At 48.1% G+C, this 26,356-nt stretch overlaps 1 protein-coding gene across 6 annotated transcripts in view; it reads left to right on the top strand.

Moving 5' to 3' along the window:
• The window catches only part of CTPS2 (CTP synthase 2), a 2,467,148-nt gene that overhangs the window by 1,639,689 nt on the left and 801,103 nt on the right, over positions 1–26,356 (top strand). For all 6 annotated transcript variants that reach the window (XM_069636801.1, XM_069636799.1, XM_069636802.1 and 3 more), the window contains one exon: positions 10,717–10,811. In XM_069636801.1, coding sequence (XP_069492902.1) covers positions 10,717–10,811 — 95 coding nt within the window. The remainder of the gene's footprint in view (positions 1–10,716; positions 10,812–26,356) is intronic.

The following is a 26,356-nucleotide window of genomic DNA, read 5'->3' as shown; positions in this document are numbered from 1 at the left end:
CCTGGCATCGGATAAACAACGTATTCCATGTGTCTCAACTCAAGGAAGACATCGAAGACAAATTTCACAGATGACAGAATGCCCATCCTCCTCCGGTTTTAACCTCTGAAGGGCCTGAATACGAAGTTGCAGCCATTCGTGACTCATGGTACTACAGGGGCTCTCTGCAATACCTTATTGACTGGAAAGTTATGCACCATCCGACCGCTCTTGGGAGCCTGCCTCATCTGTACATGCTTCAGATCTCCTTCGCAAATTCCACTGCGCGCATCCATGGAAACCAGGACCTAGTACCCCACGGGGAGGGCATACTGTCAGAACCACACAGAGATCCTGATGGATGCAATGGAAAAAACATCATCCCAGCTACTCTCAAAATAAACCAAGATGGCGGCTTATTTGTTCTGTTTTTCCAGTTCCAACGCATCAGTCTAGTTCTTTCCAAGATGGCGACCGCCACCTACCCGAATCTATTTAGTGGCTTCATAACATCGGGTAGGTGCGTTGCTACTTTGCTCCCTTGTGTGCTATTTCGCTACGCTCCTTGAATCACCTCTTTTACCCTTCCAACCTTGCCATCTCCATATTATTTCCTTCTTACCTCCTCGCAGTCCAACCACTCTGAGCATACCTTACCTTCCTTCTCCTTCCACGGTGTTTAGCCAGTGCCTTTCTGTTTCTGTCCAGCTTTCTCCCTTCCTTGTTGCTGCCTGCAGCCGCTTCGGAATTCTACTCACGGAAGGATTTCCATCTTACCTTCAGCTTCGCGGATACAGTCTTTGGATACAGCTGCAGCATCTCTACGGCGGGTTTTCTTCACCTGAGGGTTTCCCGTGGATGCCACCCTCCGGTCACTGAGAGCCCAATCATTGGTCTCTTTCTTGACTTGGGGGAGGCATACCTATTCCTTCGAATGAAATTCAGCAACCTCAATCTCGTGTGAAGCTACGTGAGTAAAACTTCAAGATACTATCTATAGTGGTGATAATACCAGCCACAGAAACCTCGAACGCCTTTTGCATATCTAATGAGGCTGCTACAGCCTGTGTCTCAGGGTCCATTTGGGTGAGTATATTGAAGAGGCGCCGCAAGTTAAGTGCTCTAGACCAACCAGGGATGAATCCTGACTGGTCGCGATGGACGATAAATGACATGTATAGCGCTAGTCGAAGGGCCAGTACTTTGGCAAATATTTTAACATCACAATTGATGAGGGAAAGAGGGTGGTATGAACCACACTGTGTGGGTGGTTTGTCAAGTTTTAGTAATACTGAGATAACTGCCTCCCTAAGTGAGGGATGGAGTGTACCTGTCAAGCATGCTTCATCTCAGACAGCCATCAGCTAAGGCACTAAAAGTCTTTTATAGCATTTGTAAAACTCAGTGGTGAGTCCGTCTGTGCCCGGAGCTTTCCCAGAAGAGAGTGAGTCTATTGCCAGTGATATCTCATCGATAGTAATTGGTCGATCTAGTGCTTCCCTTGTCTCTGCAGACAGCACTGAAAGTGGGATATTATTGAGAAAGGATTCGATCTTCGTTAGTGAGGCAGTGTCTACATTGGTGTAAAGTGATTCATAAAATAAGTGGAACTTGTCGTTAATTTCTTGGGACGACAGTGCGAGGCTGCCATCCGCTCGTTCAATGGCTGAGATATGGGAGGTCCCTCTTTCATGACAAATTAGTCTGGCCAGCAGGCATCCAGGGCATTCATCTTCACCATATCTTCTGGCGGGTTGAGGGTCATCCGGGAACTTGCGTTCGAAGTTAGCTTGGGTCCGAAAGGTATCTAGCGCCGCACCCATGTGTCTAAGGGTATCAGCTGATGGGGATGAGGCATATTGGGATTTTACTAGGAGGAACGCACTTTCCTCAGTGGATTTATGGATCACTTTAAGGAAACCTGCTTCCTTTGACAATGTAAACCTTAAAGAACTCGCATAAGATGGCCTGGGTCTCCAGTTATCCAGTATTGGTCGTAAAGAATTAATCTATGTTGGCTCCCCGTTCCGACTCAAACACTGTGTCAAGTAGGGCATGCAGTTTCAACCTCCATGCACGTGTAGCCCCACTTCCTACCCCCCATTGGAGGGAAATCATGATCAGGGAGTGATCTGAGAAAATTCTAGGGAGAATTGGTCCTGTGGTCTACGATTCTGATGAGTATATCAGAGAGTAGCCACCTCTCTATTCGAGAATGAGAGTTGTGTACCGAAGAGTAAAAGGAGAAGACGCGGGAGTTGGGATGAAATAATCTTCATGCATCGACCACCCCCAGCATGGTCTGTATCTCAATAATGTTTTTGGCGGCTCTGGAAAGTTGTCTGGGTTTCGTGCCTTATCTATCCATGTCAGTGTCGACTATGGTCCTAATGTCCCCTCGCCACAGTATCTGAATGAGAGGGAATCCCACCAGCAGAGAGGAGAGTTGGGAGAAGAAATCAGGGTTGTCAACATTAGGACCATATATGTTAAGTAGAACCACTTCTCGCCCAAGGAGTGAGCTGAAGAGCAGGATGTAGCATACAAGGGGGTCAATGTGTGAGATATTGTGAGTGAATTTGAGAGACCTATGTATAAGGATCATAACCCCCCAGCTTTGGGAGGAGTAGTTCATGTAGTAGCGTTGGGGACCCCAGGACCTAGCAAACGCGTCACATCCACTGGCAAGTGCATGAGTTTCCTGTAGGAAAAGAATATTAACTTTGTGTCTTTCGATGTGCAGTTGAAGTTTACGCATTTTAACTGGATTACCCAGTCTTCTAATGTTCCAGCTCATACAGATCAAGTGATCACCCGCCATCGAAACAGTAAATATGTGTCCACACAAGAGTAATACGTCTGTGTATCCCATAAAGACCCAGCTGGGCTGATAAGGAGCGATACATGATCCGGTTATCTTGAGAAATCGTAACCACTCAGCTCTGCTGTTGCGTGTCAAGCAATTTTTGAACTTTTGTTTCACCCCTCCACCCCTCACCCAATCAGAGGAGTGAAATCCCCATAGAACCCCAAACCAAAACAAAAATGATCGGAGCACTGCATGGAGGCCGTGCGTTAGCCTAGAGCGGCTGCTAGGAACCAATTTTTGTATTAAGAAAAAACATGGTATGGTGCGTAATTCGACGGTAGGAAATATGCATTATATGAGGGGCTATTGAAGGTGTAATGGAGCCCCAGCTATCTTCCGAGTATGGGCAGAATCATGTACATGTAGAATGAGGTCCATTAGATAGAAATAACACAGAGGATGGGTGACCCCTTTGTCGCTGACAGAGGGGAAACAACAGATAATATTCAAACAATGGTCATGTCAAGCGGAACAATGCTTAATAAGCAAAGCAGAACCGACAGAAATGACAAGAAGGAACCCAGAACATACACTGCAGATCAACCCAGGAAAAACATAATTTGCTTAAAAAACTACAGTCATTTTATTATCGTTTCAACATTATAAAATACATATTAAATCTGCATGATTAAATATTAGCTTATTTTTTATATAAAGATAAAGTGCATCACAATAAAGTGCTTATCTAAGAAAGAGACCGTCTAACCGGTCCGTGCAGCTGGAACATAGCTGGGTTGCCTGAAACCCGAAGTGAGCTAAGTGGATCACTCAAAGGGGGGCCGGCAATCCCTGATGTGTCTGAGGAATGCTGACTGAAAAATCAGAAATATGCAATCGAACAATGACAATACATGCAAGAACTGACAATGGAGTGGCGTACGTCGAACTACTAAAGTGTCAAGACAACAGAATTCACAGAGATACATCTGACACTGGTTGTTAATAGTAGTTTTGATGGTATAGAGCATCTAGCTGTGCCACAGTTGATCCCCATCTTCTTCAGGACGGTGCACTCCCTTGGGAATAGTTGCCACTTGATGTTGAGTATGTGCAGTTTGTGAAGAAATTATAAAACCAACAATAAATGCTTAAAGGCTGAAACCAATAATCACACCTAGAACACATACCAAAAACAAAACAAACCACAACAAGTTAAAAGGGAGATCTGTGAGTGATTGTAAATGGAACTTTTATCATTGTCCTAGTTCAGAGGAACCTTGAAACAGAACGGGAGAAATGATAATTACCATTATCTCAACCAAAACAGCTGGTCCCAGCATCCTGTGGATTAGTCCAGGAATATATATATAGGCTGTGCCGAAAATAGATCACAATAAATGATCTGTAAAAGCAAGGACAAGAACATTTGATAAGAAAAACGGGACAACAATATCCCTGATTTTCAAGTTGTGAAGCAAGAGAAAAAGAAAAGCTGCCAGTCCCTGGGAGTCAAAACAGTGTGAAATCATGTCCAGTCCAAAGAGGAGAGGGCAAACTGCTAATGAGGACCAACTCACCTGGCTGAAAAATACTGGAAAGTCAAAAGTAGAAGCCTCCCTTTGGTATGTACTGAGAGCATTTTATCTTCAAGGCCAGGGGCGTGAAGCTCTACGCACTACGTCTGGTGATTGTATTAATGACCTACACGTTTGCGCGGCGGCAGGCCCGGCACTTTCGGTTATTCATTCCGACAGAAGGCTGCATTAACAGCAGGTAAGCATTACGCCAGTCAATTTCTTATTGTTTCTTTCACATCGGAGGCTGTTTATCCACAGGCTGCTGGGACCAGCCGTTTTGGTTGAGATAATGGTAATTATCATTTCTCCTGTTGTATGTTTTAAGGTTCCTCTGAACTAGGACAATGATAGAAGTTCTCTTTACAATCACTCACAGATCTCCCTTTTAACTTGTTGTTGTTTGTTTTGTTTTGTTTTTGCGTATGTGTTCTAGGTGGGATTATTGGTTTTGGCCTTTAAGCATTTATTGTTGGTTTTATCATTGCTTCACAAACTGCACATACTCAACATCAAGTGGCAACTATTCCCGAGGGATTGCGCCGTCCTGAAGAAGATGGGCATCAACTGTGGCACAGCTAGATGCTCTATACCATCGAAACTACTATTAACAACCAGTGTCAGATGTATCTTTTTGAATTCTGTTGTCTTGACACTTTAGTAGTCGACATACTGCACCCCATTGTCAGTTCTTGCGTGTATTATCATTGTTCGATTGCATATTTCTGATTTTTTAGTCAGCATTCCGCAGACGCATCGGGGATTGCCGGCCCCCCTTTGAGTCATCTTGGAAATATACGAGAAGGGAGCCAGCGCTGCCTGGGATCTCTAGCAGGCGAGGCGTCCGTCTCTTGAAGCAGAAATCGGCACCGAAAGAGGAGATTTATAGTAAAAAAATTAAACCCAAAGCAGAGCTCCTCGTCTAGGCTGCCATCTCGCAGCTGCACAATAGCGACCCCCCATTTTTTGCTATTACTTTTAACCTCTGTAACTCTATCGGAAATGAAAATGAACTTTCTTTGTGTTTTTTATGTACTTTTATGCCGACTAAATGTTGTTTGTCTGACTGGCATCTTGCTATGTGTGCATATTCTTTCTTCAGGGGTGAGTGTTGTGTTGTGGTTTACCTTTTAGCTATTTATGCAGATGGTGTGTTTAATTAAAGTATATACTTTTTTTATAGAACCTTAATTGGACATTTCCTTTATTTTGAACTGTCTACTATTGCCGTTTGGGTTGCTACTGGATCACATTCCCACCCCTCTTGAGAGTGTACACTTCTCTCAGCTCACGTTATCAGACAAGGCGAAGAAGGCTTTAAATGTACCTGTTTTACCTTCATGGTTGAGGTCACTGTTGTGTTGTAGCAGTTTGCAGGCTGAGTAAGTGCTTTAGCTACTAATCACCTGTGTACTCCTGCAAAGAAGTCACAGTGTTCCAGAACTATTTTCCCATAGATTTTAAAACGTATTGTCTAATAGTGAGATGGGTCTATAACGACCAGGGCGGGATATGTCTCTCTGTTTATAAATTGGGCATATTATTGCTTCCTTCCAGTTGTCTGGTAGTTCTGCTCTATACAGTCGAGCATTAAAGGCTCTAATTAGGATGGCCAAATATCCGCATGCGCTTTGAATACATTGGAAGACAGAATAATTTCCAGACTTACTAGAAACCTTTCTGAGACCTTTTGTATGTTGTCGTTTCAATGATTCAATGATTCATCAATTCCAGCTGTCCCTCTGCAACACTCCATTTTCTCCTTTGATTCATGCTTTGCTCATAGCATGCCACTGTTGGAGTTATGCAGTACTTCCATTGGTATCAGGTATTAATATCACCACATATATGGTCGCCGTAAATAATATCGCCGGGAAAATGTTGTGGCGATATTATTTGGGTGCCAATATATGTGGCGATAGGGGCAAAAAAAAAAAAGAAAATTGGGGGTTGTGGGGGTGTCCCCCGCATGTTCCATGCAATAATGTTGCCAAAAAAAACAACCATTTTTCTGCGATATTTTTGTATGGCAATATTTTTGTGGCGACATTATTACATGGAACCACTTCGATGGACGTCAGTCTCCACCTGTGCTGTTGCTCTTGGTTGCCTGTAGTTTTACATCTTGGATTGGTGGTTACAGAGGTTTACCAATTATCTTGTTCCATGGTGTGGCCCCTTAAGTAAAACCGCTATGTTCTCTTTGGACCGCTGCTAATGGGTTATGCTCCAGTGTACTGCCTCCCACTGCCTACATCTGCAACACACTGTTCTGTGACCATAAGAGGATGATTGTTGCCTGAGTTTTCCCGTCTGTTTGGAAAACACTCCTCCTAATCAAACATAACTATATGGGGCCAGCAAGGGAGATGGGAAGATAACAGTTCATGCCCCTCCCTTCCGGAATTAACACATTTAACTGGCAAGTGCTCAGTTCCCGGCCATTCTGAGCCACCCTTGGAAGTGTACTGTATAGGGTTTTAGGTCTATTTGATCGAGAAAAAATTGACCTTTTCCGAATTAACCTAATTTTCTTTGTTCTTTTTTTTGCCTGAAAATGTGGGTGGAGACCCCCGCACTCCCCACGTCCCCCCACCTTAACCTATTCCCTTATTCCACCCCACATCTATATTTAATTAAAACTGACCGAAATTCCCTAAAAAAAACAAACAAATACATTCGGCCAATTTGGAAAAGGTCAATTGGGCCACAATCAAGTATGCTAAACCCTGTATAGGCACTTCTAGAGAGCTATGGTTGTCCATGAGGGTTGATTACTCGTCTTCCAGGAGGACCACCCCACTCTGCTTCAGGTCAGTCCAGCCTCCTTTGACCAGGCCCCACCAGCTGCACATCTGCACTGCCTCCCTGGCAACCCCGGCACCTGGGGACTGTTTTCTGGATCCCTACAGTCCCCCTACCAGCACTTATGTTTGCACTTATGTTTGCACTTACCTTGCACTTGCCACTAGCTGGCCGTTTTTATGTATCTTATTTATTCTACTCTTTATTCTACTATCCATGTACTGCACTTTCCCCTCTCCCTTCCCGCTCGCACTTTTTCTTTTCCCCCCTTCCCATGCACTTGCACGCTCTGAATGACACACTTGCCTCATCGCGCCTTGAAACACTTGTGTATAGGCACGTTATAAATGCCATATCATATTATATCATATATCATATCATATCATTTCATCTGATTATTCACTGTAGAGCAGAGCTCTCTTGATGTGCCACATCAATGGCTCCCACCACCTCCCCAACACATTGTGGTTTCCGAGCATAGCTTTGCAACGCAGATCATTTCCTTAATAGTCTTTGTGGCTGGATCTGTGATCTACCGGCGATTCCCACGTCTGCCAGCTCCGGAAGTCATAAGAATCAGGATTGTAGGGCCTCTCCTAGAGTGCGCTCAGGCTGTGTCCTTATCTCTTTTAGCGCACAACCTTTGTGCCTTGGCCAACCTGAATATCAGAGCCCCCTTTTTGTTAGTGCACGGGTGCTGCTTCTGCTCATCATATCTTGGTCCATGTGCTGCCTTTCCCACTGGTCTGGCAGACAGTTCCTGCACCCTGGAAAGCATCCAGGTCTCCCCACAACTGCCATTCTTGGGCAATACCACCACATTTGAGCACTGCAGATCCTCTGTGTTTGCTCCATCACTTATATTGATTTGGGGGTTTGCCAGATATTCCACAGTCCAGAGGAGCCACTGTGCTTGCCTGTTTTTGACTACACTGCCATTTGACTATCATCGCAGTCCCCATGTCCATCTGGTGTTGAGTGGCAAGCTCATCACTAGACTCTGTCCTTGGTTCCTTCCAGTAACAGTGCGACCGTTCCCCAGGTCCTGCTGTAGCTTTTGACTTTTTGAAGTCATCCTGCCACCAAACCATGTTGTTATGTTGGTAGTTGGTTCTCGATGCTTTTTTTACTACAAGGCTTGCTGGTTAGCCATGCCCTCCCCACCCCACAACCCCTACGGCATTTGTGAAGTTAAATGGGGTTTCAGGTTGCTTCATACACTTTTGAATGCAAGACTTAGATTGAAGGGGAACAGTTGATATGCAAGACTGCTTTTTGAGCGGTCATTCTAATGAATGTTGTCATAATACTCACCTACGCATCATCAAACATAGTTCCTTTTGGATATTCACAGTGATTCTTAATGATGCATATGTATATTTTAAAAAAGTGAATTGTTCGTTTTCACTAGAGAGGGTCTTTAAGGGATATAACATCTGCCCAGTGAGTGCGCTAGTTCCAAGTATTGTCTGCAGGTCTACATGTGGTGTTTCACAAAGAAAAGATGGTTCTTCATGCACATCCTTTCTTTGTTTTCAACATTTCTTATGAATCAAGACATTTCACTTTTTTGCTCCATCTTCAGAGGTTGAGGGTGGAAGAACACATTTGTTAATTAGAGATCCTTTGAATTTTACAAGAAGTTTACTACATCTGTGCATTTTGCAAGCAGACATTTTCTATGATTCTAACTGCTGAAAGAGACTGCTATGAGTTTTGTTAGGTTGCTCATTGTCTGAAACTATGAGCCTCATTCCGGTCCTGACAATAATGTGCGGGTATTTCCATATACTGGCACTTTTCCAGACCGGCACACGTTTGCTGATGGGGGTTTACTGATCCATCTCCAGCCAAGAGCTGGAGGTAATTCAGTCCCCCACTGACAAAAAACAGCCAGTATTACTGGCACCAGTATTACCGACAATCCCCTGCATGGAGTCCTATGGGGATGCGGGATGACCATATTCAGATTCTTTCTTCTTCTGTGGGGATTCATGCCCATCTGAGTATGGGTAAGACTGCTCCAGTGGCTTTTCAGCAGCACACTTCTGTTGGGGTGATGTGCAAGGCAAGACACTTGGGCTATACCACACTTCTTCTGTAAGTGCTGTGGGGTGGACTTCAACCAAGTGACCCTGTCTTGTGGTTGTAATATCTGCTTCTTCTCCCTCCCCAGTCATATTGTTGTAACTCGAAACATTCCATGCATTGAAGTACGTAGGAATGATAAGACAACAGATTAAAACCAATGTAGTGTAGAAACATCTGTAATCTAAGGCTCCCTTCATGTGACCTGTTTGCAAGTTAAGCGCTCGCCTCAGACACCTGTGTTCACGCTGCAGGACACAAGTTTACAAGTTTACAGTCCCAGCAAGACCAACTCTTTTTATCCTTCTGATGTCGCACCCTTTGGGGTGGGGCCAAGTCTGATTTGCATATGGTCTTTCCCCTTCTGTAATGGCTTGGCAGGCGAAGAACGATGGTCTGGATCTGGAGGGTTGCCCAGAGCAATGCCAGTGGTTAAGATTTATTCTAAACCTTCCAGCCATCACCTCTTTGTTTTTGCTTTGTCACCCCGAGTGGGTCGGGTATGCCCAGACGTGGGTCCCGTGCCTGCTGGGCCTAAAGACCCAAGCTACTCCTCACTGATGACGCCCAACAAGGCTGAAACATGTTTGGGGATGCTTGTGGTCTCGTGGAGAAGGGATGTGACCTAGCAGTTCGGGCTGGACTGCCCCCTTTGGGGTGGGGCCAAGTCTGATTTGCATATGGTCTTTCCCCTTCTGTAATGGCTTGGCAGGCGAAGAACGATGGTCTGGAGGGTTGCCCAGAGCAATGCCAGTGGTTAAGATTTATTCTAAACCTTCCAGCCATCACCTCTTTGTTTTTGATAAAATGAATATCAGCTTCTTAGGTAATTATAACTCCTACAATTACAGCACTTTGAGGCAGGGGGAATCTGCATTACGTGTTGTATAAAGCGTTCATATTAATATTGTGTATGGCACCTCGATAAATGGAGCGAAAACAAATTGAAGAGGAAGTCAGCGTTAAGTAGGTTAACCAGCGTGGCCTAGTCTCCAAGTGGTCCGTGCATGTGGGTGCTCCCCTTTATTTAAACTGATTTTCTATGCCTCCAGTCCCTCCCTTAACTGAGGAATGACATCCCACCTCTATTGAAGGAAGAGGCTGATGGACTAACAGTCTCACCGGTACGATGGTGAGTATCTTATTATTTATAATGCAAGGATTCAGATCACGTTGATTCTTTAGTAAATGACATGTTTAATATGCTTGTAAAATGTTGTGGCAAGTACATTGAATATGTGATCTATTTTTCAACATGATTGGTGGTGACTTAATAATTGATAGGTACACTGTAGTTAGTAGCTTTGCTCAATCATGCAGCACTTTTTAAGGTGCATTTCATTTGTATACATTTTAACAACTGTCCATGTTAGTGTTTAGTTTGTCACTGACAATGAAATCGAATAATAAAAAAAGATGATTATTGTTTTCTTACGTTTTAACAAATCTGCTTTGTTTCAGTGGTATATTGGTACCTGGAGGCTTTGGTTTAAGGGGCACAGAAGGTAAACTCCAAGCAATCTCTTGGGCGAGGAAAAGGAAGACACCCTTTCTAGGTATGATTTTAAAGTATTTTGCATTTTGTTTTCTTATTGTTTTGCTTATGCTACTTCGAATAGTGGTCTCAGTGTCGAGCTGTGGTCATTACATTTTAGTTTGCATATGTGTGTGGCATGTGTCTGGACTGAAGAGGAAGTTATGGAACAAACATGTTTGCCAGCCAAATGAAAGGTTACTAGGAATCCTAAAGAAGATCAATCCCTGTCCCATCCTTGAGTAAGTGAGAGTTGTCTTGTATGAGGGGTCCTCTATGAGCAGGTAAATAGTAATTTACCAGAAGTAATCCAAAAAGGACTATACACCAGGCAAGAAGTAAGACTGTTTATTACAGCTGGGAAAGCATAAATCAAACATCACAGTGGAACAGAACTGGTTGATGAGAGCTGAGAGCCCACTGTGGTCAGATCTTTTATACAGCAAGTACATTATTTGCATAGTGAGAAACAGTTGACTGTCCCACGAAGCTAATAGGTGGGGCCACGCAAGTCTCCTATATCTAGACATAGGTCTATGTTTGGAGCAAACAGACCTACTGTCCCCTGGTTCATCACCTCGCCTTGTGGCGCCGCATTTCTTCCTGCTTCACTCCAAAAATTAATGGTTATTAAACACCATGTAATCGTACTGACTTGCAGAACTTTATTAATATGCCATTGGTCAGCATAAATAGGAAAAACACGAGGCATCCTGAGCTGGTGGGAAGGGAGGAATTCACAGGGCATCCGAACAATGAGGGGCCTCGTAGACATCATCTAGGACATAGCATACTTGTTGCCTTTTAGGGACACCAAAACTCATCTTCTGATTGGCTCTTCCTGGATCACCTCTTCATCCCACATCCTTCTTCCCAGACCCACCTGCTAAAAGCCGATGTTTAGTTTAGTTTACTTTATTTATTTGTATTGCGCACCAGACCCGAGGGTATGAGGGCGCATGAGCAGCATGGTTATTCAAAGCTTGGTTACAGGTTGCTTATACATTTCATTACATAATTACAGTGTGACAATGAAGGACATGTGTACAGTTTGGGAGGAAGGAGATAATGCAGTACATATATTTAAAAATTTACATATATTGTCTTATGCCTAGGAGGTGGTTTGTTTCAAGATATTTTTGGATTTGTTGGTATGCTCTCTTGTCTAGTATTTTGAGCAGGAATGGGATGGTGGTAATCGGTCTGTAGTTAGTCGGGATGGACAGGTCGAGGGAAGGTTTTTTGAGGAGAGGGAGGACCCAAGACTCTTTGAGGTTACTGGGGACTGTTCCTGAGGAAAATGAGGCATTGATGAGTCTGGTGATGAATGGCGAGAGGTCTCTTGCCGCATCTTTAATGATTTGTGGGGGGCAGAGGTTGCCTTTGCAGTTGGAGGGTTTAAGGCAAAGAATGATTTTTTCTACTTCAAGAGTAGAGAGTTTGGAAAAGCTGAAGCAAGCAGTGTTGGGTGTGTGGTGGGGGGGTGGAGGGCTCGAGTGGGCGTTGATGGGGTTGGTGAGTTTGATGAGGGAGTCTTTCTTGTTTTTAATTTTAGTTTGAAGGCCGGTGACTTTGTTGTTTAGTGCATTTACGCTGGTGCACCATTGTTTGTTCTTAACGCAGGTATCTGGAATTATCACCGGTGTTTCCAATTCTTTCAGGATAGTAAATAATTCTTTGGTGCTGGAATTGGATTGTGAGATTCTCTGGTTATAGGATTCTTGTTTGGCCGCTATGATTTCTTTTTTTATAGTTGGCCGTTATTTTGTTGAGCAGTAGCTTGTTATGGTCTGTCGGAGACTGTCTCCAATCTTGTTCCAGTTTACGTTTTTCCAATCTAAGGGTTTTAAGATGGCTGGAGAACCATTGGTTGAGGTACTTTTTTGGTTTGCATTTTCTGAGTTTTAGTGGTGCAATGGCGTCTAAGGCTGTGTGCATGGTGTTGTTATAGCCTTCTACGAGGTCATAGGGGTTAGAGTCAGGGAGTTGGTTGAGCGCAGGAAGAATGAGCGGGATCAGTTTTTCCACTGTAATGTTTTTTTTGCTTCTCGTGGGGATGGCTGCGGCTAGTGCCATGTTGGTTATGGGGCTTGAGGCCTCGAGTGAGAAGGAAAGGAGATGGTGGTCAGTCCATGATTGGGGAGAGTTGTTAGTGATCGATACGGCACAGTTGTAGTCTGCTATCCAGTCAAGGGTTCTCCCTTTGTTATGGGTGGGGCTGGATACTTTTTGTGTGAAGCCTAGTTCAGACAAAGTGTTACTGATGAGGGTGGCCTGATTGTCTTTGGGGTCTTTGTAACCTAAGTTGAAGTCTCCTAAGAGGAGGCATTGTGAGGAGTTTTTTAGGTTGTCGGTGAGGATGGCACTGAGGTCTTCCTCGAAGGATTCCAGGGGTCCAGGCGTTCTGTATAGTAGGTGAATGGATATTGTTTGGGAGTTGGCAGTGGGTAGCTTGGCTGTAAGTGATTCGCATGATGGGAGGTGTGTGCAACTGCAAATTGTGCTGTGAGTGTGCCTCCCCAAACATATCTTTGTGTATTTAATTCCCCTGAGCTCTGTGAGCCCCCGTGAGATGGGCTTTCTGACATTGCATGTAGCGGCTGGTTCTGTTCCCAGCAACTGCTGTCTCCTGGACACAGTCTGGCTGAATGAATCTTCCCCCACCCCACTTCCATGAAGTGTCCACACAGTTTTCTATGTGGTCTACTGTGCAGGGCTTGTCTGGGTCATCCCCATGTAGTTTACTCACCTGTGGTGTTCACCTGATTCAGACTGTGTGACAGCACTCTATGTGTTTATACTACCATACTTATCGAATGCTCCCCATGTACCCTGTTGAACACCTCCACCCCACTCCTAACCCCTAACTTCTCGGGGAGCATGCGTGCTCTAGGCACCTGTATTACCACCGTCAATGATGCCCTCTCCCACCCCTGGACAGCGCTGTACCAGCACCTGCATTGCATTCCCCCCTTCTATCAATCTATCGATCAACACTCTTTTTCCCACCATTTGTTTGCTCACTGTTTTGGGCATCCAAAGCCTTGTTACCTGATCCATGTCCCCTCCTTTCCTTTTTCTTTGTACCCCTCCAAATTGGACCCTATTACCATGCAATCCTGCCCATATGGGGAACATGCTACCCAAAAGGCGTCATAATCCTAGGCATTTAGTGGTGGTACTGAAAGACCACCTGTACCCCATCCTCACCTTCATTCATTCCAACATGCTGTACCTCCTTTTGCTGTGATCATGTCCAGCACAAAACGATTCTGAAGTGTTACTAGGCGTAGTGAACAAAGATCCTCCCTCACTGCATTCAGTCCTTTTTCAGTTGCATTTGCCAGCTGTAGCAACTCATACCTGGTGATATGCAACCACTTGGCGTTAGTGTCTGCTTGCACCACAGGTAGTAACAGTGAGGTAAAAAAGACATGCTTTTCTAAACAGCCTCAAGTGTTGTGGGATGGCAACTAGGCTTTGCGAGGATTCTTCCGAAATATAATTACTGCTTCTTTTCCTCCTGGTCATTTTTCTTTCCCGTCCGGCCTGTTCTCTATGGTCTCTCACCACCTTCTTTTGCCACAATGCAGAGTGGTAATTGAATGGTAACAAGTCCTTTTGAGGCACAACCAAAGTAGGGTTGTGGAGCGTGACAAGGGTGCACACTCCTCCCTAATCTGGAGTCAACTGGGTGTACGCCTTGGACCCAAAGGCCATCATCGCTGTCGTCCCATTCTGCAATGCCGGCATGCTCATCATCTTCTGGCAGCCAATGTTCACCTCTACTACGATTGTCCCTGTTGCTCTGAAACACAAAGAGAGTTGTGTAAGAGGCTTTATATGAACTGGTTGATGTTTCGAGGGGATTGGGTCCTCCGACGTATTCCATATCTATGACATGTAATCACCACAGCTGTGCTGCTTTGGAAACTTTTTTCGGCGTCTGCGTCCTGCGTCGATGACGTCGATTCGCCGTCGTCGAGGACCTCCTCCGACGTCCGACGTCATCCGATGTGATAAGTAGGACGCACGACGCCCGTAGCCTCAGTTCCGTTTTTTCCGCGAACGTGTTGCTTCGTGTTTCTCGGTTTAATCGCCTCGACTCTTTGGAGTTCTGTTCTATCTCGGTTCTTCGAACCTGTTCGTTTGTGAAAATCCTTCTGGAGATGTCTACTTCGTCTTCGACCCCGCGTCCGGGTTTCAAGAAGTGCGGGGAGTGTGGGTCCAAGATGTCGGTGACGGACTCGCACAACGCCTGCCTCTGGTGCCTCGGGGAGGCCCACGACACGGATGTGTAACGCTCACCTGATTCTCGCAGAGGCGCCGGTCTTGACTGGGCGACTACCGTATCTTCAAAGGTGATGTGTAGCACCCGGTTGGCTCTTTGGGCTGGACCTCTGTGCACTGTATGCCTGACGTGTAGAGTAAGATGTCTGCAGATAGAAAATATGGGGTTAATGAACTGGGGTTATTGGGGTGTCCCTATCTCTTTCCTCTTCTCCTCTCCTGTAGACCCCCAAAGGTTAACGCTCTCACCTTAGGTAAGTGAATGCCGAGCTCTCCATCTGCCTCGGGGCAGGGTGCTGTAGCCAGTTTCTTCACTGGATAGGTAGCACAGGCCTCTTGACTTCAGAGGACTGCTGTCCGTCGTTTACTGCACGAACGGTAAGTTTCGAGTCATTCAAATGTCTTTTAAAGTCTTTAGTAATGATGTCTCTTGTTTTGCAGGGTTCCGGCGATGGCGGATGACGGGCTGAAGTGAGTTGAAGATGGAGGCCGTGTGATGAATAGAAGCGCCTGGAAGCACGCGAGTAAGCGCTTGTTGCCTGTCTCACGATTCGCTCTAACTGTCTTTTTATTTTGCAGGTACGAGTTCGGAGCGGCTGCAGGGTGCCGGAATACCCACTGGATTAGATGTGGAAAGGAGTAATGGCACGTGAGTATTAAAGTTCCCCAATGTCTTTAAACGCACCTTGTTTTGTCTTTCAGATGCGGATGTAGCGCCGAAGGCCTCCGGAGCGTGCAAAGAGTTGGTAAGCTTTTGTCTTTCAGGTGCCGGAATGCAGTATGAAGACCTCCGGAGCGCACGAAGAGTAGGTAAGCCTTTGCCTTTCAGATGCCGGAATGCTAACCTGTTCTTTCTTGTCTTTATAGGTGTTGCTGAAGACTGGATTCAGGATGGTAAGCCTTTTTCCTTAGGCCCAGGACTGGATGCAGAAGACACGATGAGCGTCCTGCTGCAGAGGGTGCAGAATAACGCAAAGCAAGATTCATCCACCGGGTGTGGTTTAAATAGCCTCCTGTAGTGCTTAGGTGTCTCCTTCCACAGCCACGCCTAAGTAAGAAAAGAGTTCCTGGTAAGAAAAGAGTTCCTGCCTTCCAGAAGAGTTCCAGTGTTCTAAATCTAGGGAGTGGCTCCAGCCCCACCCAACAGGAAAAGTAGTTCCAAACAGAAGAGGATCAGAGGCTCAACTGGCAGGCAAGTAAGCAGCATGGTCTGCTGCAGGTAAGTCCACCCAAGCATTATGAGCCCGGCGCTTCCAGCGCTGGGACTGGGCATATTTATGAGCCTGGTGCCACTGGCGCCAGGACTGGGTCCAAAAGGTCCCAATTGGGACTGGGTGGCACTCGGAACCTGGGTTATGGATCTGCTTCCAAGGGAGTTGGGAAAACCCTGACCTTTTGGAAGCAGAGATCATGACAGGATGACTGTATCGACTGCCAGTCGCTCAAGTCCAAAGCCTTACGCGAACGTAAGAAGAAGTTGTCGGTAGGTCGGGTGTCCAAGCCCCGGAAGTCGACGCCTGCGGGGCTTTCGACGGATGATTCGAGGGGTGACTCTCCGTGTCATCGTCGGAAATCTCGTGGGTCTCCTTCTAGGAGTCGGTCTCGCCACTCCTCAGCCTCTTCGAGGCATTCTCGGAAGCGCCGTCACCGGTCGTCTTCCAGGTCCTCTTCGGAGGGCTCTGCCCGGCACGTCGCTTACCCCTCCAGCCGTGCGACGCCGGAGGAATGGGCTTCCTTCGGGAAGAAGATGCTGGCGATTCTTGAGTCGCAGGGTACTCAGCCGTCCGCGCCCCCGAGTGGGGTCGGTCGTGTGAGGTCGAGAGACACCGCTCGCAAGAGTGGTCGGCACGAGTCACGGGAGAGGTCCCGTTCGGACAAGAGGACTCGTTCTCGGCGTACCCGTTCCAGGTCCCGGTCCTCGACGCGTTCGAGACCGTGTGCACCTGTGAGGTCTTCGAAGAAGGCATCGACGTCTGTGGCGTCGAGGGCGTCGTCAGGTTTTCTCGAGGCTCTGGCTCCGAGGAAGTCGTCGATGCCGTCGACGCTCAGGTCGTCGAGGGACAGGCTCGGGGCTCCGGCCTCGAGGGCTGTGTCGACGCCGCCGATTTTGGAGGCGCTGCATCTGACGTCGACGCCGATTTCCTCGACGTCGACGCCGATCCTCTCTGCGCCGATGCCGGTTCTCTCGACGCTGGCGCCGATTCGCTCGACGCCATCGACGCCTTTCGTGTCGGAGCTACCCCGGGGCACGGGTGGACCCCCTAGGAAGGCTCTGGTTAAGAGCAAGCACTCTCAAGTGCCTTCTTTTCGCCACCTGGACTATATTTCAGAGGCGGATGAGGATTCTGATGGCCTGGTTCCTAGTCAGGTTCCGGATGAAATTGTCTCTGGCCATAGTCAGTTTGACGAGTTGAGACAGTCACTGCATGATGCCAGTGGACTGGACACCTGTCCGGAGGTGGAGTTTTGTAGGCCTGAGCCTGGCTCTCATTCTGATTCCTCGTACCGGCGCCTTATGGCTAGGGTTTCTGAGTACTTGGGATGGTCTGCTCCCCCAGGGGAGTTTGTGCAGGATGATCTGACAGACATCCTTGATGTTGGTCCCCCAACTGACCCGGTTCTGCCGTTCCATATGGCTTTACAGAGAAGGTTGGCGGCGACTTGGACTGCTCCGGAGAGTCTCCCGGCGGTGGGCAGATCCTTGTCGCGGAAATACCGTCCAGCCAGTGGCGACCCCTGCTACTTGACCAGGCACCCCACTCCGGAGAGTTTGGTGGTGCAGGCGGCCACGGCCCCGGCGAAGCAGGCGTCGTACCCTACCATCCCTCCTGATAGGGACGACAAACGTTTTGATGGTTGGGCGAAGAAAGTGTTTTCTTCTGGTGGTATGGCGCTTTAGGCGGCCAACTCCATTTGTGCCTTGTCACGTTTCACGCACACTCTGTGGAACCGTGTTGCGTTAGCGGCTGAACATGTTCCCGAAGGGGACGAACGGGATGGTTTCCTTGCTATGGTCCAGGATGGTAAGGATGCCATGTGTGAATCCGTTCAGTCGGGTTTGGACTTAGCTGAATGCGTCAGTAGGTCCATGGCGGCGAGCACCGTGATACGCAGGTTTGCGTGGTTGCGGAAGTCGGGGTTTGCTCCTGATGTGCAGTCCCGGCTCCTCAACATGCCCTTTGACGGTGAACACCTTTTTGGCAGCAAGGCTGACGAGAGTCTTGAGAGGTTGCAGACCTCAAAAGCTGCAGCGAAGTCGTTGGGCGCTGCAGTTCGCCAACCTCCGTCTTTTCGTCCTAGGGGACAGCAGTGGAGGGGTGGTTCCTTTCGCTATTACTCATCCTTCAGTAAAGCGAGAGGAGCTGGCAGTCAAAGAGGCCAACGCAGGGGTACCAGAGGTGGACGACAGGGTACCCGTGGTGCCAAGGCCGCTCGGGCAGTTGCCTCTTTGCCCTCAGGTAACGCCGCAGCCGCTCCCACTCTGTCGTGAGGCCATGTCCCATGGTTCGCTGGTTGGGGGAAGGCTGGCGCAGCATCTTGTAGAGTGGCAAGCCATTACTTCAGATGTGTGGGTTCTGGAGATCATAACCCACGGCTACTGTCTTCCTTTTCGGCACAGGCCTCGCGACAATCCACCGGGGAACCTCTCTTTGCAGAGTCCGGATCCGCTCCTTGCGCAGGAAATTCAAGCCCTGCTGGAGAAAGGCACCATAGAACTGGTGCCTGTAGCGGAGAGGAACAAGGGATGGTATTCCCCTTATTTTTTGATTTCGAAGAAAGACGGGGGATTGAGACCCATCATGGACTTGCGTGGTTTGAACAAACTCCTCAGGAAGGACAAGTTCAAGATGGTTACTCTCTCTCAAGTCCTCCAGGCCCTTCAGCTTCAGGACTGGTTGGTGTCACTCGACCTCAAGGATGCTTACTTCCATGTGCTGATCCATCCCAAGCACAAGAAGTACCTGAGGTTCGCGGTTGGCGACTCGCACTTTCAGTTTCGGGTCCTGCCGTTCGGATTGACCTCCGCCCCGAGGGTTTTCACCAAACTCATGGTGGTGGTGGCAGCGCATCTCAGGCAAGGGGGGATTCACGTCTACCCCTACCTGGACGATTGGTTGATTAGGGGGAGCTCTCCCGAGCAGGTCCTGGATCATCTATCGGTCACCTGTCGCTCCCTTCACAGGCTGGGCTTCTCCCTCAATTTAAAGAAGTCCCATTTGACGCCAACGCAGCGGCTCCAGTACATCGGAGCAGTGCTCGACACTTCGCTGGGGCAGTGTTTTCCTCCCCAGGTGAGGGCTCTTCACATTCAGCAGATGGTGCACAAGTTTCAGCATGCCCAGACGCTCCCAGCGTTCGAGTTCTTGAGGCTGCTCGGCCTCATGGCATCCTGCATACTTCTGGTGCCAGAGGCTCGCCTGCGGATGAGATCTTTGCAGTGGGCACTCAAGACGCAATGGTCGCAGTCCTCCGGCAGGATGTCGGACTCGATTCAGGTGCCGTCCTCGGTCGCCCGGGACCTTCTGTGGTGGGCCGTCGAAGGCAACTTGATGAAGGGGGCTCCATTTTGGCTTCCCTGGCCGGAGGTGACGGTCGTGACGGATGCATCCCTCACGGGATGGGGAGCTCATGCCAACGGGCTGACAGTCAGCGGTCGTTGGTCTCCGTCGGAGTCCAGACTCCATATCAATCTGTTGGAGCTGAGGGCCGTCAGGCTAGCCCTGAAGGCTTTTCTGCCATCTGTGCGAGGGAAGAATGTCCTGATCCTGACGGACAACACAGTGGCCATGCACTACCTCAACAAAAAGGGGGGGGCAGGGTCACTTCCTCTGTGCAGGGAGGCGATGCAGCTCGAGTTCTGGGCCATCCAGCAGGAAGTTTCGATCTCGGCAGTTCATCTGGCCGGAGCCGAAAACGTGACGGCGGACGCTCTGAGCAGGCAGAGCGCGATCTCTCACGAGTGGGAGTTGGCTCAGGAGATTCTCCTGGAGATCTTCGCCCTTTCGGGGACCCCTCAAGTGGATCTCTTCGCCTCCAGTGTCAACCGAAAGTGCGAAAGGTTTTGCTCGTGGGAATTTCCTCCAAAAGGAGCCTTAGGAGACGCGTTCGTGGTGGATTGGTCATTCCCGCTGCTGTACGCGTTTCCTCCAGTCCCCGTCATCCCGCAAGTGCTGCGGAGGTTACAGAAGTTTGGTTCCCGGATGATCCTCATTGCCCCGGCGTGGGCTCGGAGGACGTGGTACCCGGACCTTCTCGACTTATCCATCTGCCCTCCACGTCGTCTTCCCTACCGAGACGATCTGCTCTCACGGGAGGGGGGTCAGGTTCTCCATCCAGAGGTCAGATCCCTCAACCTTCACGCTTGGCTTCTGAATGGTTGAGGATTGGGACCTCCCTGAGGACGTGATGGAGGTGTTGCTTTCGGCCCGGAGGCCAGCAACAAAGTCTCTGTACCGTTGCCGTTGGCGTAAGTTCTGCGACTGGTGCAGAGTTCAGAATGTGGATCCTTTTGCATGTGACATCCCCATGGTTCTGTCCTTTTTACTTTCTTTGGCCCGCAGGGGCTTGCAAGTGGGTACCGTTAAGGGTTACCTGGCGGCGCTGTCCATCTTTAAGCGCTCGTCTGAAGAGTGTTCTTACTTTAAAATCCCTTTAATTTCACAGTTTCTGAAAGGGCTCACTAATGTGTTCCCTCCGTCACCTTTCCTGGTGCCTGGTTGGGATTTAAACCTTGTTCTTAGGTTTCTTATGGGTGCTCCGTTTGAGCCTTTACATTCTTGCCCTTTGAGGCTGTTAACTCTGAAAACTGTGTTTTTAGTTGCGGTTACTTCCGCTCGCAGAGTGAGTGAGTTACAGGCACTTTCAGTTAAGCCTCCCTTCACTGTATTTCACAAGGACAGGGTTGTCCTTCGTGTTCGTCCTTCTTTTCTTCCGAAGGTAGTGTCGGAATTTCATTTGGCCCAGAAGGTTGTTCTTCCGGCATTCTATCCTCCTCCGCATCCTGGTAAGGAAGAGGAGAGGCTCCATAGGCTTGATCCTAGGAGAGCTTTATGCTTTTATGTTTCACGCATGTCCCGGGTCAGAGTGGACGATCAACTCTTTATTGGTTACGCTGGGAAGCGTTTGGGGCAAGCTGTGACGAAACAGACTTTGTCTCGCTGGATTATTTTAGCCATCTCGGAGTGTTACCGTTTGTCGGGTAAGGACCCACCGGCTGGCTTGCGGGCCCATTCTACCAGGGGTGTGGCTGCATCTACTGCACTGCAGAGGGGTGTTCCTATTCGCAACATCTGTGATGCAGCCACCTGGGCTTCAGTACATACATTTGTACGTCACTATTCCCTCGATTCCATCCGAGGGCAGGATCTGGCCTTTGGCAAGGCGGTCCTTTGCTCTGCTATTTGATTGGCTATTCTAAATTTTGATTCTAAATTCTTTCCCTCCTCCTTGCTCTGGTACTGCTTTGGGAGTCTGTCATAGATATGGAATACGTCGGAGGACCCAATCCCCTCGAAGAACAAGTTACTTTCTTACCTGGTAACGTTCTTTCGATGGGATGGTCCGATGACGTATTCCATATCGCTCCCGCCCTGCCTTCCCCGCTGCAGAATTTCTTTTGCAATTGCAGCTTACGTTCCGCAAGGCTTTGTGTCTGACTGGCAGTTGACTTATGTCACATGTTCTGGGGGAAAAAACTACAACTGAGGCTACGGGCGTCGTGCGTCCTACTTATCACATCGGATGACGTCGGACGTCGGAGGAGGTCCTCGACGACGGCGCATCGACGTCATCGACGCAGGACGCAGACGCCGAAAAAAGTTTCCGAAGCAGCACAGCTGTGGTGATTACATGTCATAGATATGGAATACGTCGTCGGACCATCCCATCGAAAGAACGTTACCAGGTAAGAAAGTAACTTGTTCTTCTCACCTATCAGGTCAAAGTATGTATATTTGCATTCCACACTGCCCGGCAAATTTCATTTATTTTTCTCACCTATTTTGAAGCAGATGTAGCTTAGCTAGATTGGACACGGATGTGCCTTTGAATAGGGCATTACAATAGTCCATTTTTTTCTGAGGATAATTGCTGTGGAGAGCGTGAAGCAGTTGGCGGTGTGGGTTGTTCAGGATGCCAGAGCATTGACATGCCTTGTCATACTTAATTCCGCATCCAGGTAATCTCACAGGGTTTTGGCATGTTTGAGGACAGGGATGGTAGAGCTGTCAATGGTGAAGGAGGCATAGGAGGGGTTGAGAGCTTTGAGGCAAGCAGGAGAGCCTACAATGAGTAACTCTGTCTTCTCATCATTGAGTCAAAGTTTATGGGTAGCCATCCAAGAGTGAATGATGCAGAAGACCTCGTTAATGGTGTTAAGAGTCATTAGCGTAGTTGTCGGAGAGGGGGATGAGAATTTGCGAGTCATTCGCAAAGTTGGTGTAGGTGATGCCTACGGTGTCCACTATGTCAAAGAGGGGTTTAGTGAAGGTGTTGTAGAGGGTCAGGGAAAGGAAAGAGCCTTGTGGGACACCACGAGGGACAGGGATAGGGTCTGCTGAGTCAATGAATACTCTGGAGGTACAGTCACTTAGGAAGGATTTGATCCATCTGACTTCCTGAAGTGAGAATTGGAAGATTCCGGGAAAGGTCTTGACAGAGTAGGTCATGGTGCATGAGATCAAATGCAGCAGAGAGTTCTTAGAAGAGTAGGATGGCAGCATTGCCAGCATCTCTAATGCTTTCAAGTTGCATTTTTTGATCGATAAGGGCCATTTCAGTACTGTGTTTCAGTCGGAAACCAGATTGTCTAACGCCAAGGAGAGAGTGTTGTTCTAGGAATGCTGGCATTGTAAGTAAGCGATGCAGTCTAGGATTTTAAGCGGGAAGGGCACTGTGGTAATGGGCCTGTAGTTGGTAGGTATTGTCGGGTCCAGGGAGTTTATTTTTACTAGTATGGGGGTGACCCAGGCTGCTGTAATAGTAGTGAGTATTTAGCATTAATTGAATGAGGAGTTAACGCATTCTGTAATGATGGGGGTAAGGCTTGGGGCGCAGAGCTTTATGATGTTGGCTGGGCAGGTATCTCCTTTGGAATTGGAGTGTTTGAGGGCCTGGATGGTATTCAGAACAGCTACATGGGATACAGGTTGAAAGGAAAAGCTAGGGACTGGATTTGTAGGGGAGTTTGGAGGGCTAGGATTGGGCATTATTATGATGGAACGATGCAGGGGTTTGGCAGTGAGTAGGGCTTTCTTAGTCTTTATTTTGTTACAGAGTAAATTGATTTTGGTAGTTAGAGCAGTTTGAATAGTGGTGCACCACGCTTTGTCAGGGTGAACTAAGGAAGTTTGTGCACACGGGTTTTCTAGTTCGCTCAAGATTGCAAAGAGTTCCTTGGTGTTGGAGCTTGCCCTGCTAATTCCCTTGTCATAGGAGGCAGCTTTAGTCGCAAAAATAATAGTGGCTTTGTGTGTCTTGGAAGTGGTGGCGAGCAGTGAGCCATTCTTGGGTTGGGGTGTTTCTTATGTAGATGCGCAATGGCTCTTTTCTGTCTGCAGAGCAGAACTAGTTCATCTGTGAACCAGATACTAGTGGGTTTGAAAGGTTTCAGAGATTTGTTTTTGAAGGGAACATATTGATCTAGCATGACTAGGAGGCTTTCGTGGTAATGGTTTGAGAGGGCTGTGAGGCTCTTGCAGTAGGGAGGCTGTGTTTCAATGAGAGTAACCAAGGTGGGTTTGAGAGTTTCATGAGTGAGCTCCCGAGTACTTCTCGCTAGAATTTGGATGGGTGGTGGTCAGGTGTTGTTGTTCGGGGGGGTCGAGTGATGTAGTTTAAATTCAATCAGATGGTGATCGGACCATGGGACTGGGCAAATGAGAGATATGTCGATGGCCGAAATTAGTTGTAAGTATCCAGTCGAGGGTGTGTCCTTTCATGTGGGTAGGGATGGAGACAAGTTGTGAGAAGTTCATGTGGTGGTGGGCTTGGACCACAGTGTTAGCTTTATGACCAATGGGATCACTGAAACACAGATTGAAGTCACCTAAAATTATGCATTTGGTGGCTGTTTGAGGAAGGGTGTTATGAGGAGGGGGATTTCAGAGGCAGGTGAGCTGGAGGCTTTAGGTTGCCGATAGAACAGGAGAATGGTGAAATAAGTCTGGGGATTAGTCTTAAATGTAAGTAATAGTATTTCATATCCCTCAATTGGAAGCAGAGGAATGGAGCGGATATGGATGTCAGATTTGTAGATGACAGCGACTCCTCCACCAATGGCGTTAGCACGGTCAGTTCTGTGGATCGAGTAGTTGGGGGGGGGGGGGAATAGCAATGCTGAGTATAAGGCCCGAGGTACTATGCAGCCAAGATTCTGTGATGGCTAGTAGGTCAATTTGGTTGTCGCTGATAAGGTCATGAGCTTCTAAAGCATGGGCACCCAGGGATCTGATGTTAATAAGGGTGCCATTAAGTGGTTTGTTCTGTTCAGTAGGAGGTGATTGGTTGGCATGCAAACTCATCGTAGGGGGAAGGTGTTCGGGTGGTGGAGGTTGCGAGGCCCAGCTGGATAGTTTAAGCAGTCTGAGGTTGGTTGTGATAGTGTAGGAGTGCTGTTGACAGATCAACAGGGTGCAAGGAAGTTCTAGAGTGTATGTTGTGTAATCTTAGGGCTTCTCAGGGAGGGAAGAAATGGTCATGGGTTTAGGTTGGGGGCTGTAAGTCGTCATGGAACAGAGCAGGTGGCAGGGCACTCATGAGCATGCAGTGCATGTGTGGCAGGGCACTCATGGGCTTGGGCAGCGGAGGAGGAAGGGCACGCTTGGGTAGCATGGGTGTCAGGGCACTCCTGGGTTTGGCCAGTGCAGGAGGCAGGGCACTTATGGGATTGGGTAGCATGGGTGGCAGGGCACTCATGGGCTTGGGATGCATGTGTGGCAGGGCACTCATGGGCTTGGGTAGCATGGGTTGCAGGGCACTCATGGGCTTGGGCAGCCCAGGAGACGGCACTCATGGGCTTGGGCAGCGTAGGACACAGGGCACTCATGGGCTTGGGCAACGTAGGAGGCAGTGCACTCATGGGCTTGGGCAGCGCAGAAGGCAGGGCACTCATGGGCTTAGGGCAGGTAGGTGACAGGGTGCCAGTGCAGCTTAGTGGGCTTGGGTTGCAGCAAGCTTTGACAGGAAGTAGCTTGGGTAGGGCGAGATTGCATACGAGTGGGAGAGGAAGTGTGGGATGTTAGACTGAATGAAGGGTTTAGCAAGGGGCAGGAAGGTAGTGGGCCTGATATGTGGGTCTGTGGTCATATCCCCTACACCAGTAAAGGTGATCAGGGGTGTAGGGGGTACAGAGATAGAGTTCCTGGAGGAGATGAGCAAAGCAGGTGGGCCATGAGTAGAGACTAACAGGTTGCTGGGGTGCATATTGTTATTGGGTGAAACATCCGTAGCATAATCCTGGGATGAGGCACACATAACATTGTAATCAGAAGGGGCACACAAGGCAGTGCCATCATGCAAAACACATAATACTTTATAATCAGGTTGGGCACATTTCAGGCAAACATATGAGGCGGCACACATGGCTGTGTTGAGAGGTGGGACACGCATGGTAGTGGTGTCAAGCGAGGCACGCATCACTTTGCAGTGAAGTGGAGCATGTAACGAGCTAACAATTGGAGAGGCTGAGGCACACGAAGCAGTAACATTAAGCGAGTCATGCAACAAAATAAAGGTAGTGTCAGGTGCATTTGAAGTGCCAAACAATATAAAAGGGTTGAAGGCATGTATATATGGTTTCAGTGAATGATCAGCTGTTGATAATTTGGGCAGGGGGCCGGGGTGAAGTAATGCAGACAGTAGGGGCAGGGCATATGTTGGGTATGGGTAAAGGTAGAGAAAGTTGCTTCTGAGCAAGATTGTGCTTGCTGGCCAGGGTGGTGACTTGATGTGCACCGCTGGGAGTACGGGATGCTGAAGAGTGCAATGCTGTGAGGACAGGTTGGGCAATGGACGGGACTGATTGATGCAGTGTGTGCAGCTGAGAGTGAGGGTTAGGATAGTGTCAAAGAGCACACGCAATTACAAGGTCATGCAGTTTGGGGATGTACCACCCTTCATTTATTTCTGCTGCCACATGCTCTTTGACAGATGCAGACACATTATGAGTGGCGGTGGGGGCAGGTTATATGTTATGGGTGAAACAACAAGCCTGAATGCAGTGGGTGAAGCCGAGATGCAGTGGATGGACAGAGACTTGTATGAATCAGCATGGGATTT

Source organism: Ambystoma mexicanum, chromosome 7p (genome assembly GCF_040938575.1).
Source record: "Ambystoma mexicanum isolate Mex_15411 chromosome 7p, UKY_AmexF1_1, whole genome shotgun sequence".
Classification (NCBI taxonomy): Eukaryota; Metazoa; Chordata; class Amphibia; order Caudata; family Ambystomatidae; genus Ambystoma; species Ambystoma mexicanum.
This window is presented reverse-complemented; position numbering and strand designations above follow the sequence as displayed.